At 43.4% G+C, this 15962-nt stretch overlaps 1 protein-coding gene across 4 annotated transcripts in view; it reads right to left on the bottom strand.

The window, feature by feature from the left end:
- Positions 1–5455: 5455 nt before the first annotated feature.
- Tox3 (TOX high mobility group box family member 3) overlaps positions 5456–15962 on the bottom strand; it is a 108484-nt gene continuing 97977 nt past the window's right edge. For 2 of the 4 annotated variants that reach the window (XM_087594083.1, XM_087594084.1), the window contains exons 5-8: positions 12781–13008; positions 11058–11138; positions 6725–7465; positions 5456–6468 (exon numbers count right to left, since the gene is read on the bottom strand). In XM_087594083.1, the coding sequence (XP_087450209.1) occupies positions 6412–6468; positions 6725–7465; positions 11058–11138; positions 12781–13008 (1107 nt within the window). In that variant the 3' untranslated portion in view covers positions 5456–6411. 4 annotated transcript variants of the gene reach the window in all.

The raw sequence follows: 15962 nt of genomic DNA, 5'->3' as shown, positions 1-15962 counted from the left end.
ATCAAGACAATAATAAAATTTGTTGACAAGGGACACAGATTGCATTTGACAAGTAGCTGAGTCGAATCCCCCATACCCAACAAGGGCATGTATTTCTCAGAGATGGAGTCATCAAGGGTGGTGCAGGATGCCTGCTACACCTTTGCCAGGGACACATACTCCCTCTACCCTCCCACATTAAGCAGATCAATTCTCTGGGCTCCTTAAATCATGCACAACAATGCACTTGGCTCTCACCCTATACCATCTTCCTCAAAACTTCCTCTTTCTTATACGTGTGAAGCAATATATACTCTGCCTTCCCATTAGCATGGCACCCAGCGTCCTAATACTTGAACACAAGTCAAAGCTATTTGCCAGAATACAAAATAATGACAGAAAGACATTATGGTAGCGAAAACAATCAGACTGGAAAGTATTCACACCAAAATAAAGTGCCATGTGGCACTGTGCCCCATTGAGAGAACATGGGTTAGGTGGCACTGCTCTGGCTTGCTGCTTGCCTAGCCATGAGGAAAACATGGATTAATTACTCTGTTTAGTGTTGTGATGGATTTCTGTCACCCATCTACACCCACGAGCATCTATTACACGTCCTACACACTGATACATAAACACACATACAAATGCCATGGCCATTCAAGCACTTGAAAGTGAATAAAATTAACAGGGCACTAGAGTGAATTCCCACCGTCCTTGTGCCTGTGCCTCTTGTAAATAATTAGGGGTAAAAGCCACAGCGCCTTTCCGTGCCTCGGTTTCCTTGTCTGTTAGGTGTTAACTCCCACCTCCCCTGGCTGACAAACGGAAGAAGTTATTCATGGTAAAAGGCTTTGTTTGGGAAGTGCAGCGCACTCTATCATGTTGGAGATAATGAGGCATTCTACAAAAGGGCATCATTCATTTGCTAAGAGGTGTTCGTCCACACGCCATCCTCTGTCTGTGAAGCTTCTTCTTTGAAACTGAATTGAGACTATAACCAACACCTCATGCAAACCCCAGGTGCTGCCTGAGGTTTGACTCAGCAAACAAAGCCAGGCTTCTTTTCATCCTGTCCTGTTGAAGTTCAAGCTCTCAGAGGGACTTTTATTTTTTTAACCAGCAGTGAAAATAGCTTTTTTCTACTTTTTTATAGCAGACGTGAAAAATAATCTCTCTTGATGCTAACGTAAGAATAAGGCCAGTCTATTATGACCACCGAGGAAAAGGAAAAGGCCTTGAGGGTGGGAGCATGGAACAACGTGGAAACCCAAATAGCGAAGAATGCACTCAAATGGGTATTTTTTCCTTCAGGTTTACATGTCAACTGGGCCACGCCCCTTTTTTTTTAGTCAGCCTTGCCTTTTACATATGAGCACCTTCAAAGCCCAAATCAAAGAGTTCCTCAGCAGATCATCAACAAAGTCCCTTTCCTGGACTTTCTTTCGCTCACCTCTGCATGAACAATGCGTGTCCTCATCTTTTAGCTCCTCTTCTGTTGCCTTCGATTGCCAACTTGAGTCGTCTCTTCGGCCCTCCCTTGGGCTGGAGACACCTGCTCTTCTAGGTCAAGATTTCCATCTTGGCTTCTGACAACCTCCCAGCCCCTAAGGCAGCTCCTAAACGTCGCTAATTTCACTCAGCTTTCTCTGCTACCCCTAACCTATTGCAATCTCTCCCTTCCCTAATGAGAATTTTCATTCTCTCAGATTAAAAAGGAAATCACGCACATTTGTTTCCTGTCTCCTGTTGGCACACCTCATCATTCTATGTGGTGGGACCATCCCTGCCCCAAGGGGGAGAAAGAGAAACTCTGATGAAGGATGGCCTGTTATGATTTTTTTTAAATCTTTATTAGGAAAAATTTCAAACATATACAACATAAACAGAAGGTGCTATTTATCTCTGCCTCTCCTTTGGGACCCATCACAGGGTTCTGCATGCTGCAGAAGTAAATTTAAGTAATTAGGGCCTAAGGCAAATGGAGCCGTCTGCCTGCATATCTGATTCTACATCTCCCAGGTGGCTTAGCGGCTCTTCAGTAACATACACAAGCAAACACCTGTAGGCTTGCCTTCTACACAGATGAAGCTCGGTCACCAGCTTTAGCAGTCAGGGGACACATGTATTCTTGAGGGTGAGTTTGAAGGATATAGACAAAAACTTACGTGGTTAAGAATATTTTCTAAGAGATTCGAGTCTGGTTGAGTAGAACTTGTGCAGCATTTGCAGGACAACCGATACTTCTGAGAGGTTCTCCTGGATCAGAAATGTGGGTTTCTTCTTCATTACGTATTACTGCTGACAAGAAGTCACGTTTCGACTACATTCTAGTCGCTTCCCCCACAACCTCAGACTCTTATGCCTATTATTTTAGAATATTCTTTTAACCTTGAGCCTACTTACTCATTAATTTTCATGTTTCCATTGTGTGTAAGAGCAATGAATTCCTTAAAGAGTGTGTGTGAGTGTGTGTGTGTGTGTGAGAGTGTGTGTGTGTGAGAGAGAGTTTGTGTGCAAGTGTGTGTGTGTGTGAGAGAGAGAGTGTGTATGTGTGTGAGTTTGTGTGCAAGTGTGTGTGTGTGTGAGAGAGAGAGTGTGTATGTGTGTGAGTTTGTGTGCAAGTGTGTGTGAGAATGTGTTTTTGAGTGTGTGTGAATGTGAGAGTGAGTGTGTCTGAGTGTGTATGTGTGTGTATGTATGTGTGAGTGTGTGTGAGTGTTTGTGAGAGTATGTGTGAGAGAGAGTGTGTTTGTGTGCAAGTGTGTGTGTGAGTGAGTGTGTGTGTGAGAGTGTTTGTGTGCAAGTGTGTGTGAGTGTGTGAGAATGTTTTTGAGTGTGTGTATGAATGTGAGAGTGAGTGTGTCTGAGTATGTATGTGAGTGTTTGTGTGTGTTTGTGTGTGAGTGTGTGTGTGTATAAATGTTTATGTGTGAGTGTGTTAGTGTGTGAATGTGTGAGTGTTTGTGTGTGTGAGTGTGTGTATGTGAGTGTGTGTGTGCGAGTGTGTGTGTGTGTGTGTGTGTAGCAATGAAAGCCTTAAAGCGAACAAGAATTCCAGAGTGATGGTCTACACGTCCATGCTGTGTCATATGCCATTAACTCAAATGAACTGTACAGTCCATTATTCTGTTAGTGCATGGAAGATCAATAAGTATGGGGAAAACCCCACCCCAGCTCTCTACTTTCCCATCCGATTCTACTAGGGCTGAGCCGGATCATGCTACTGTGGTGTGTACGGCACGGCGAAGGCAGGCAGGTGGTGCATAGACACCATTCAAGCTTGGCCTATTCAGTCCCAGCTCCTCCAAGGCTCCATTCATGCATAGCAAAACACCATCTGGTCCTATTTTGCCTCCAGCAATCACAGCTGACCAAAAACGATAATAACAGCTGTTGCAAAACAAAAGCCAAACAAAGAGGGTGGGTGAGGGGGAGGAAAGGTTAGATTGAAGTCCAGAGCTGAAAATGCTCTGTGAAGTGAGGGGCCGGGAAGAGACCATTCAGACGTCAGGAGCCCGCTGAGTGGACAGCAGAGGACTCCTACTTAAACTTGAGATATTAATCCATCTGTCTCGAAAGCCTTCAGACCGCCGTCAGGTGGTAATATATTGCAGAAATTATGCTGCATGAAGGTATTTAAGCTTCTGTTCTTTGAGTCAGGAGCTAATGATCCCATGTCAGCTGAAAATGAAAAAGTCCTTATGCTTTTTCATCAGACGGCCATACAGGTGAAGGCAGAAAGAGAGCTGGGTTAGCCTGAGTAGTAAAATATCATCCCCACAGCAGGGAAGAGACAAGGTGTGTGGGGTGGAGACCGGACGCTGGCAGAGGGAGAGCCTCAATATCTGTGGAACAATTTAGGGGCCTAACTCAAGTCAGGTACCATGTTTCTCACGCAGGTTTTTCTCACCCGGATTTATTTCTGCCCTACTAAAGAAAGAGTACGGAAAACCTTACTTAAATTCAGAGATGGAAACCAGTCACTCACGTAAACAGAGGCAGGCATTTTGTGACTCCTGATTAAAACAACTGGGTGGCAAGAGTATGGTCTTCATTACAGAATTCAAATCTTTTGATGGTTTAAATATACGTTTTTTTTCCTGGGGATTAATTTTTTTTTAATTGTAGAAATTAAACTATCTCATTCTTTCCCTGGAGTTGATCAGAGGTAGCTTTATATAATTTGATGAAATGTGATTTAAAAAAAATCTAAGATTTAAAAACAAGACAAAACAAAACCCCTTCCGTAATGGCTCAGACAGCACCAGTCTGTAACTGCAAACAGTGGCAAACAGACTTCACTTGCAATTAGGGCTCATCACTAGTGACATTTTTTTCCCCAGCAATACTTCATGGGTTTTCAAAATGACAATTATAGAACTAAGACACAATTACTGTCACATGTAGTTTAGCAATTAATGTTGAAGACATTTGTCTAAAGGTCCCACAACAGAATATCAAATGGTTCTTATTGCTATGTAATGCTGGTTCCCATTCACAAAGACCCTTTGAGCGCTGGCTCTGCTCCTGACGGGTCTGCTGCAGGCCGACCACTGCTTTGGGGAGCACAATTGGCTCCTTGTAGATGTGGTTAGGCATCTTTCTAAGGCTGTTTGAACACTGATACCTGTCAACTAATACATCTTATGAAAAGCTTCAATTTAGACATAAATTTTTCTACAGCAAGAAACCTATAAATTTATAATTAGAATCTCTCGCTGTTCAATATTTGTACATAATACAGAGTATGAGAGGATTATGAAATATTGAAAGCAAAATTCATTATTCATAACCCACAACATACAGTAAATATTCTTTGAAGTACGACAACTTTTGAAGGATCCATATTCTATTATTTTTGGACATCTTGCACACAGTAGCAATGGCCGCCGCCATGCTCGCCCGCATTCTTTCCAGATTAGGATTCTAGTCAGGCTTGACACTTGCTGTTTTTAATTTTCATTTTATCATAAGCAGTTTAAGACTGTTGCCAGTGGTAATTTGCAATTTTTATCAAGACCTCTTCATTACAGCTTCTGACAGGACAGATGCTGTAATTAATCATGCAAGACAACTGGGGATCATGGTCACGCAGCTCTCAAAGAGAAGCCACCACAGAGCAGACCAGAAGGGGGAAAGTGGGCACCAAAATTCTGATTTTGGCCTCAAAATCAGGATCCACCATTTATTTTAATAAATGAACAGGAGACAACTGTTTCTTTGCCTTATATAAATATATCTGTAGCTTATCTGCATTTTATTTGTAAATTATCTGCATCGAATTTATATCTTAACAAAAAGATAATTACAAAAGTTTTCCCATCTTTTTTTCGGGGCCCTGGAGTTTGAGTTGTAAAATCCAAATTCTTGGCCATGAATACTGTGCTTTGGATGATAATGGAGGAGAAGGATCAGCCAGGCAGGGCTGGTCAGTGCCATGTTCCCCGACTTAACGTATTCAAGGGACCAAAAGTAAAATTTGACATTCCATTTTATTTGCAAAGTGAACAATGTCCTTGCTGTAGCATCAAAATACAGTCCACGGATTTTACTGAAATGTGTTTATTCTATAGCAAGATAAAAGCATTTTTGTTTTAGTTTAAGCAAAATACAAACAACTTAATTGCTGCTATCATAACTCATAAAAAAGTATAAAACAGCATAAAAACACAATGAACAAGGTAGCAATGAATGGTTCATGTCACCAGTGTTTACGTTAAAGCCTCGTTTAGGAAAACTTTACAACACATGATAGGAAAACTTACAACTTGGAAAGAAAATATTTACATTGATTATTTCAGATGTAGTGTGCCTTTTAAATATTCAATATTCTACCGGTATTACATCATAATAAAAACTCTCGCTTTTTCTTTTTTAAATCTTAACTTTTGTAATAACTGCTTTCATTTAAGTGCATTTTTCCCTTTTAAAAATACAGTGTTTTTAATTTTCCCCAAACTCATCACTCAAAACACGTAATATAGTATTCACATTTCTTCTAATCGGAATGGACATGAAGGGCTAACGGTGGCTATAGATATTGTCACAACGTATGCCGTGGTTTGATTCAGAGAAGTCATGGATACAAAGTAGAAGTATGTAAATAAATCAATCATTGAATCTAATCGCTTGCAATTTTTTTTTCTGGACAGATTTAGGAAAAAAAATAAGAGCTTTGGCAAAAGTCTGTGATTTACATTATTTTTCTTCATGACAAAAAAATGCCATCAACTATTCCCATCATACAAACGTTTGTATGAAACTGGATCTGCAGATTTCAGGTAGTTATGACTGTGCTTTGTACTTATTTATCTTAGGGCTTCGGAAGTTCAAATAGCCTGGAAGTGTGGGTCGCTCACTTCTGGAGAAATAAGGCCATCTTTTTTGTTTTGTTTTTTTTTTCTATGACTCGGAAAGGCCAGTCTACAGTCATCGGTGTGTCCCAGGAGTCATTAAACAGGTTGATTCACATATTGTAGGTATAGCCTGAATAAATAAAAAAGGCAGCACATGACAGAGCGCAGCTTTCTCGTTTAAAAACAAAGTGATGGACAGTCGGCTAAAGACGCTTCCCAGCTACACTGCAGTTCTTATTGCCTATCTAATAGACACTTGAGAGGATCTTTTGATCTGTTACGCATTCCTGCATAACCAGAGTCAACTGACAACTTCCGGTCCGTATACCTTCCCTCCTGCGCCTCACTCAGATCCGCATGCCTCGTGCACCTTAAAAAATACTGACCTGCGGTAACACTTGAGTCTGTGTCTGCGACTGGATTTGAGGCTGGTGCTGCTGAGAGGCTGGCTGGGGGCTGCCAATGGCGGGGATGGGGGACGTGATCTGTGAGGTGACGGGCGAGTGCTGCCGGGGAGAAGGCTGAGACTGGTGCTGCATGTGCTGCAGCTGCTGCTGCAGCTGGAGATGCTGCTGCAGCTGCTGCTGCAGCTGCTGTTGGCTGATCTGCTGCTGGAGGTGCTGCTGTTGCTGCTGCTGCAGGTGCTGTTGCATGTGGTGCTGGAAATGCTGTTGCTGCATCTGCTGCTGAATCTGCTGATGCATCTGGTGCTGCTGCAGCTGCTGCTGTTGCATCTGCTGCATCTGCTGCTGCTGCTGCTGTTGTTGCTGCTGCTGCTGCAGCTGCAGCTGATGTTGCTGGGTTTGTACCGAAGGGCTCACCTGCGTGGAGGATACTGAGCCAACCATGGTCGTTCCCATGGAGCTGATAAGTGGAGCCCCAATGTTCGAGGGCATGTTGGCTGCAATGGTGACTGATGTGACAATCTGGCTCATGGGTAGTCTCATGGTTAAGGGTTTGGGGGCAATCGACCTAGGGAGTGACTGCGGGAGAGTCTGAGGTGAAGCCGGGACTGTCCCATGTTGAGACAGTGACGTGTTCAGAAGGAGAGAGGATGTCAGGTTGGTTGATGCCAGAGTCTGCTGGACAGAGCGGATAGTCTGGGCTTCTGCGGACTCAGCAGCAGCCTGCATGTGGAGGAATCAAGTTGCAGAATGTTACGCTCTACAAACATAAACTGACTTTAAACTGACTCAAAACCAGCCACCGCCATCCATATCCCCCCATCTCCAAGGCCTTGGCCATGAGTCTGTCTATGCACGTTCTAGAGGCAGCAGAGTCAAATCAAATCCGCTCTACTCCACTGTGAGTCTGGCCGTTCCCAGTGATACCTTCGCTTGTTCACGGGGATGGGACGACAGCGAAGCTGTCCCAAGTCCATGCTGATGTCCTCAGTGATGGCCCACCACCCTTCCACTCACGCCCTCTCTATCTAGAGCTGTCACACAGCCAACTGCAAGCATGCAGCTCCTTCAATCGGACAGAAGAGCAGGGCTCCATCGGCAGGGCTCTCTGAGATACAGCTCGCCTTTGTATGTCTCTGGGGTTTACAGTTGGTTGTTACACAGCATTAACCGGGATCAACCACAGCTGATATACATTTTAAGAGTAACAAGTTTTCACTCTCACCACTCCAACCTCCCCTGTGAAGCAACACATACTGAAAGACAATGGCTTACAGCTCTACCAATGCACATCTCCAGACCTTTGAGAATGTCTACTCGTTCACGTCTTCCCGTCTAGACCACGGCACGATGCGGTACTGAGCTTGTAGAGAGGCTATGGTATGAAGATCCATCCGGGCACTGTGCATTCACTCTGTCTCTGGTTCTTGGGGAGTACTTTGGAACTAACAAAGAGATTCCACCAGAAGCCCGAGCCACTAGAAACTGTCCAAAAACTCCATCTGCATGACTCCCTCAGTGACCACTCAAATGGTAGAAAACCCTAACCGCATTCTTCAGACACCAAATGGAAGCAACTGAGGACTTGAGAAGTTGCAGGTTTAACAACCATTTCCGAAGGCCCCTAGACTTTACCGTTGCAGTCACAGATGAAGAGAGACCATTAAAACACCATACAGTGTGATAACTCATTAAACGCTGTTGATAGATCTATTCCATTCTGTGCCCAGAACACACAATTCTGCAAAAATAATTTCTTTTACACATGCTAAAGTGGTTGGAATGTTTCACCTTAATGAAACTTTCACCCTTTATTATTCATAAAGTCATTTTTTTTTCTACTTTGTTTGCTTCGACTGTTTTTGGTGGTGCCCGTGGAACCCAGGGTCTCCCGCATGCTAGACGAGTAAACTGCCTGCTATTAAACTATCTTCCCGTCCTTTGGGATTCTTCTTTGCGTTGGGGGGCGGGATGTCACAATCAAAATCTTGAGAGATCGTTAGTGATTTTAAAATTACTTCTGGATTTTTTGTGACTCGGATTTATAAAATTCTGCTACTCCAGGGAAACTGAAAACGGCTTCATGTAGAGTCACCCAGTGAAGCTGGTGGCTCTGTTTAGACACACCGTTGTTAAGCACCATTCTTGTAGGGAAACCCTCTCTTGTATAAAAACCCAGTGTGACTGAATGTTACTGGAGGGCCCTATTCTAAAGGTAGACAATACTGTAAGTATTAGAAATGGTTAGAGAACTCATAAAATAGAATACACACCATTTCATAATAACTTCTTATACTCTAATTTTTTTTTAATCACCAGGCTAGTTTTAAGGTGGAAACTATAATGGAAACTGTTGGCACTGGCCAATAGTACCAGGGAGCTTTAAGGTGGCATTTCAGAGGTAAACTAAGCTAAGCTGGGTTAGTGACTATGGAAGCACCTGCCAGATATACTCCCTGAAAATCTAACTGTAAGACTCTGTTAACTTCTCTGAAGATTTAAACTCAGAGGACAGTAGAGTTACAGCTTGTGGTGGGAGTTCTGAGCTCTGCACACAAAGGTGTGTATTATTGGGACTACGATGCAGATCCACTCTCTTCTCTTTCACTGTGGCCCACACAGTAGAAGACTAAGATCTCCTGCCTCCGAAGACTCATTGACCCGATTTTTTTTTAAATGACTCTACCAGGTTTTGGTTTTCATTCACCCTCATCATGAAGGTAAGTCTGGGAATCTTCGATTATCATCTTTTTAACTTGTGGCCTCACAAGCAGAGCCGTTCTTCAGAAGAATGGAAAGTAGCCACCCTGTGCCATTGGATGCTGTCTCCTGGGAGCTCTAGGTCCCGGTTGAAATTCTTCTGAATATGTGTCTCAAGCATGACTTTAGTTCCTTCCAACTATCTAAAAATAAACCCAAGTGCATAAAGTACATTTGGAAATAGGTTGGGATCCTGACTGTAGTCACAATATTGAAAATGATCCCTTCTAAGTCAAACGCAGACGAGAAGGTCCTAGTTGTGGCTGTTTTTTCCCTTTGAGATAGTGGTTCTTGGTTTAAATTCATAGGCGGTCAATTGCTGACATCGTCATGCAGAGGTCACTGTGATTGCCTCTGGGTGAACCAACAGCAACCTGGTCCACCTGAGAAGTACACACTACTGTCTACCTACTGGTGCCAAGCTACTGATCAACTACACCTCTAGGTGGTTCTATGCACCGCAATGGCCATCGTCCACACAACCTGCTTTCCAGCCACTGAGCATGAGTTCAGACTCAGTGTATTTTTCAATATACATCTTCCAGAATTTCATAAAAGGGGTTTTGTTATTGACCAGATGTATTTTTTCTCTTTCTCTCTAATGAGGTAGGAAGTGTCCTAAGAACTGTCAACAAAGGCAGGAGGCCCTCTTGATCTGATGTAGTGCGGCTGCCTGTGGTGACTCATCGTACGAAGAAGAAACAGCTCAGGTGAGCAAGAGAAGAAAGGGAGGAAGGCCTTTCAACGGGGCTTTGAGGCCTTATGGACTGGAGATAATGATGATAAAATAGACTTGACTCCTCAGAAAAGGTAAGTCCAGGACAAAAAAACTGCTAGTCCAAACCATTTGTCCCAAAGCCAGTCCAAATTGTAGAAAAGCAAAACCCCTCAGTAACTAAAGGTTAAAACGACAGTGTAAGACTGTACGTCTGGTGGTGGAACTCAGGGAGAGAGTGCTTGCTTAGTATGTGTGGGGCTTGGTTTAATCCCTAGGACTGCCAGTAGACAGACAGACAGACAGACAGACAGTCAGACAGGCAGGCAGGCAGGGTCTACATTCCTTTTGGGTGGATGGAATAATGACCAAGAGCAGAGCTTCTCTGAGATATAAATGCCTTTTAGAGCACGTCACTGTATATTCTATGTATAATGCACATACTTTGTGTCTTAGTGCTTGGAACACGATTTTATTTTAAATAATCATGAGGCTTATTTATTTATACGATGTGAAACAACTGGTCAAAATGCACCACTGTCCATCACAATAAACGTAACTCCCAGAGAACGCACAGCATGTTCAAAGGAGCACCTCCAGTTTCAAACTGCAGACATTAACCCAGATCCAACTCCCCACCCAGGGAAAGAACAACAGACTATTTAAAATTATCTCTATGGCTACAACCACAGATGGAGAGAACAGTAAGTCCCTTAGCAGTGATTCAGCGGCTTACAGGAGCCCCTCGTGTTCACATGGTCAGGTGGGTAGGGTCTTAGGAAAGCTCTCAGGAAGCCACACTGAAGGTTCCCATGCACAAGGACAACTCAGCACTCTTACCTTAGAAACGAGGCTGGCCCGGTAGGCAGCCAGGGCCTTCAAATATTCTTTCTTGGCAGCTTCTGTTTTCCTTTTATATACCTATTAAAATAAGACCACAATTAGCACCATCCGCAGGCTATAAATTCTTAGTTATAAACCTGCTGCATAAATTAGGTCACATAAACAGAGCTCACCTCAAAGCTTCAGCTCCCACCTTTGATTTTTCACACACACACACACACACACACACACACACACACACACACACAAACACTCCCTGTCTACCTACACCCAAGCCCAGTTTTGATGATATTTGATGATCAAAAGGGAGAATGATCTCAGGTTGTCACCGAGGGACTCTTGCTAGACAGCCAACAAGCACTGAGTACCAGTTTTCTGCAAATGGCTTACGAGGTTTCTCCATCAGTGTCAACTTTCCCTCACATGACCTCTTATACTGCACCAAATCAGAACTTTAATGCCAAACTCGAGGGGCTAAGGAGATGATGGTTTAGCAGGTAAAGGCGTTAGCCACTGTGCCTGAATACCAGAGTCCCTCGAGCCCACATGCTGGACCTGACTCCTGAAAGTTGGCCTCTGACCACCACATACATGATGTGGACCACACCCATGGTGGCCCCAGAATACAAAACCAACAAATAAAAAAAAAACGTGTTTTTTAATTAGACAAAAGAGAAAAGATGTAGGCCTCTCAATCTTGGGCTTCTCTTGGAGAAAAAGAAGAACGAGAAATCATAAATAATGCAAGATGGGAGAGCGCCATACTGAGATCAAGGACTTATGTAAGGACTGGTGCGTTACATAAGATTGGGGCTTCATTTTTCTTAAAGAGTCTGACGGCTGGCGGTTAGAACAAAGTTAAGATCTCCGGAATCTGTTAACTTTGTGGCAGTAATTTCCTAGCTCCTTAGAATTCCATATGGGGACAGGCATCAGTGTAAGGTGTATGGGAATTAGCTCGTTGCAAGCAAACAGGCACATTCAATAGCTGTGCCATTCCACTGAACAAACCGAGGGAATGGGTTCTTGACGTACATTTCTCCACACCCCCTTCTGAAGCCATCATCCTGTTTCATCACGGATAGGGGTCTGTTCTCCCATTGATATATAAAACTCCTGTTAAAGGTAATTGGAGTTTTATGCAAGCAGAGAGGACAAACCCCAAAGCACCCCCATTCTTCCCTTCATTTGTGCTGAGTAGCTAAAGAGGGAGCAGGCCCCCGAGGAAATAGCTCCCACCAGCATAGCCAATCTCTGAATACCTCTCACACTACCTAGCTTTCAAATGAACTTGGAATAAAATTTCAAATGCCCGGTGACAATAATGAGACACACAGAGGCAGCTTCAAAGTTTGGAAACGCACCAGGATAGCGCAAGAGTTCAGAAAGATGATCAAGGGGAAAGCAAGCAGGACGGACCTAATCCCTTTGTAGGGTCCTTTCTGAACAAAGGGGGAGAATTCCACATTATTTAAAATGAAAAGATTATCATCAAAAGTTTATGCTTGCAGGCTGCTCGCCGGGTTTCTCCCGAGTCTCCTGTGAATGGATTCTGAACATAGACCCTTAAGTTGACTAAAATCAATACAAGGTGAGTTGTCTGGATTTATTTGTGTGTGTTTTCATTCCGTAGCTTAGACAGGCTTTCTTAATCATGTTAGACGCAAAGAATATTCTGGTAGCTTTTAAAGTCCATGCCCATGGCAGATGCTTGTCTTACCTGCTTTTGCTCCTCTCCAAGGCTGTCCCACATAGATGCTACAATTTTTGAGACTTCTCCAAAGGTCGCATTGGGGTTTTGACCTTTAATTGCAGCCTGTGTATCTCTGAAAAACAGGGCGTATGCTGACACTGGCTTCTGAGGCTCGTTGGGATCTTTCTTTTTCTTTTTCTTTGGAGTCTTGGGCTTCTTGCCAGAATCTGGGGCTGTTCTTTTCTCTCCAACGGCCTGCAAAGCAGGAAGAGAATCCGCTGCTTAGAATAAACTTGCAGCAAATGCAGCAAGACCTACTCCAGGCCACAGTTGCTCTTTGAAGGTTTTGTTAAGCATCTTCAACAGATGAATTACCGCCAAAAGCGGGGGAGGGGCACGCTTGCTTAGAGTTAACTGGACAGCAGAGATTAGCATTTAGAACACTGATTAATGAGACCAGGAAGTAGCTTCAGTATATTTGCAACATATGCTTTCCATGGCAATTATGAGTAATGAAAGCCCGAACACTCTGTACCAGGCCACGCTATCTATGTACAATGCTACACACACACACACACACCACACACACACACACACACACACACACACAGAGGAGAGCAAGACAATTCACAGTGAGATGGTTTAAATGAAAACCTAATAACATTTTGGATGTGGATCATATTAGCATATTTTAAACAAGGCCCCTGACATAGTTACACGCCATCTGTATGACTGGTCGGAATTGATTTTTTTTTGTATGGCTGATTTTTCCCCCCCTTTACAAGGAGGTTGCCGTGCTAATGAGCCTCTGGAAGTGCAAACAGAAATTAGCTGTAATCACTACACTTGCACAATAAAGGAAAGGTCATCTTTATTTTCTAAAATAATAACTTTATAAAGGACACAATAACAAGAAATATAAAAATGTCAATGCCACTTTAACTAGAGTTAGGAAAGAAATGAATACTCGTCGTAACATTAACAGCCTGGGAAAGAACACAAGTTGATGCTTAAAACCACCGAGGCTGACAGGAAAGCCACGCGAAAGCTCTCTGTTGTACAAGGTAAGTCACCCCGAATGCACAGCACCGCACAGAGACACATTCATGGTGTGGACTCTCAGGTCAGAGCCCTACATACGTAACGGGTAGAGATCCCAATCTACACACAGCCAAGCTTCCTATTCACATTCCGCTGTCACCTGCTATTTACTTACTGGTATGTTTATTTTTATTATTTTATGCGAATGTATATTTTGCCTGCATGGGTGTTAATATGCCACATACATGCACTGCACATGGAAGTCAGAGAGCGTTGGGTCCTTTGGAACTGCAGTTACAGAAGGTTGCGCATGGCCATGTGGGTGCTGGGAACCAAACCAGTCCTCTGCAGGAATAGCAAGTGCTCTTGATCGCTGGACTATCCTGTGAAGACACTATTACCTGCTTTTCACTAATCATATGATAAGGATAACCATCTAGGAAGGAAGGTAAATGACTCCCCCACCTCCGCTCTCTCTGACCTAGGTTACAGTTAAAGTACATTGAAGCTGGTTTTGCCTGTGGTAATCTTCATCAAGAATCCCCAAATGTTTGAGAATATCTTCTGAAGAGCCAGACTCAGGCCTGATGAACAATAATTGATTCAAATTTGGATCAATTTGGATTTTTATGAATGTGAATCTTGATGCAAATATTATGAGTTTTAAAACTTTCTAAATGAGGGGCATTTGGGCTTTAATCCAATTGCTAAGGGTTCTTAGGGAGGAGCTTAAGCAGTAAGCTTTCCTGCAGAAGGCTACGTTTCAGTCTTTGACGACCACCGTCTGCCTTCTAGTTCATACTGTTTGTGGAGTGACAGCCACATCTACAAAGCTTACAAATGGACATCACTTCCCTTCATTCTAAAAGACCAGTCTTTGGAACTTACACGGTTAATTTGATAAGTCCATAGGCCCTGTTGCCTTCTCTTTTTTCTCTAAATTTTCAGAGTAAGCATGACTTGTTTAATTCTACCCAATGCCTGAAACCTGGATGGGGAAGCAGACCCCTTTCAGGTAGATACTTAACAGAAGCCAGGTTTTCTTTCTGTACAGCTACAGTCACGTGTCCCCAAGTTCTGAGGCCTCTCTTGGCAAAACACAATTTGTCCTAACCACCATTATTTTTTAAGACTTAACTAGAAATGAAGAGTCTTGGAATTATACAACAGATCGGAATACATTCTGTGAAACAAATAAACAGCTAGAATAAAATGCTAGAAAAATGCCTTTGCTGAAAAGAGGTATATGATGATCATTTTAATCCTCTTTTATTGGATAATTGGTACTAAAGGTAACAAATCGGTCTTCACATAAACCTAAACCCTAGGTTAAAATGGAGTAAGGCAGGGTGGAGTCATCTGGACAGTTTCTGTTTGACAGGGGACCTGAGTGCATGAGAGTGGAGGGAAAGACTGCAGCTGGTTACAAAAGGCTGGCTACGCAGCCACGACCCATGCCTCCTTTTCTTCACCCAGTCAAGCCTCTGTGGAAAAGGATATTACTCACTGTGCATCAGTCAGCTCAGAGCCCAGCCCAGTGCTCCTTGGACACTGCGGGCCCAAACCTTAAATCCCCTCCTTCTGCTACCTCGTTTCTAGCAACCTCCTCTTCTTCCCTTTGCTGGTTACCATAACAGTGCTCAGAGTTCTGGCCATATTGGCTTACTCCTAGCATTTCTTACGCTTGGTTTCCAACCCTGAAGTTTTATCTCTGAAGTACTGAGCTCCAGTCTCAAAAGTAAGCACCTTAAAACTCGCCACCACAGGCCAACCCCATCCACACTGGCCATCAAACCGAAGTCCGGTTTATCTCTTCCACTCTATCATCGAATCTGAGTGATCCACCCTCTTTGTGAACATTGGCTAACCTGGTACTCTACAGCTAGCTGTTCCTTCTGAGGATGGAAACAAAGGAGCGAGCATAAAGCTTTCCTCTAGGCAACCTCTTTTTCTCTTGAGCCTCCCTGTGCACTGTTGTCTGCAGACACCCAGAGTGGTTCTTCTAAAGCATCCATCCAATCATGCCATCCCTGAATACACATGACCACCCTCACTTATCACTGGAAGATGCCACCTCACACCCATGTTGTTTCTTCCACCCCATACCCCCCCCCCACTGTATCAAACTTCACAGCATTCATAAAGGGACACACGGTTCCCATTGCTAT

The sequence above is a fragment of the Rattus norvegicus genome, chromosome 19, assembly GCF_021556685.1.
Source record: "Rattus norvegicus strain SHRSP/BbbUtx chromosome 19, alternate assembly SHRSP_T2T, whole genome shotgun sequence".
Taxonomy (NCBI): Eukaryota; Metazoa; Chordata; class Mammalia; order Rodentia; family Muridae; genus Rattus; species Rattus norvegicus.
This window is presented reverse-complemented; position numbering and strand designations above follow the sequence as displayed.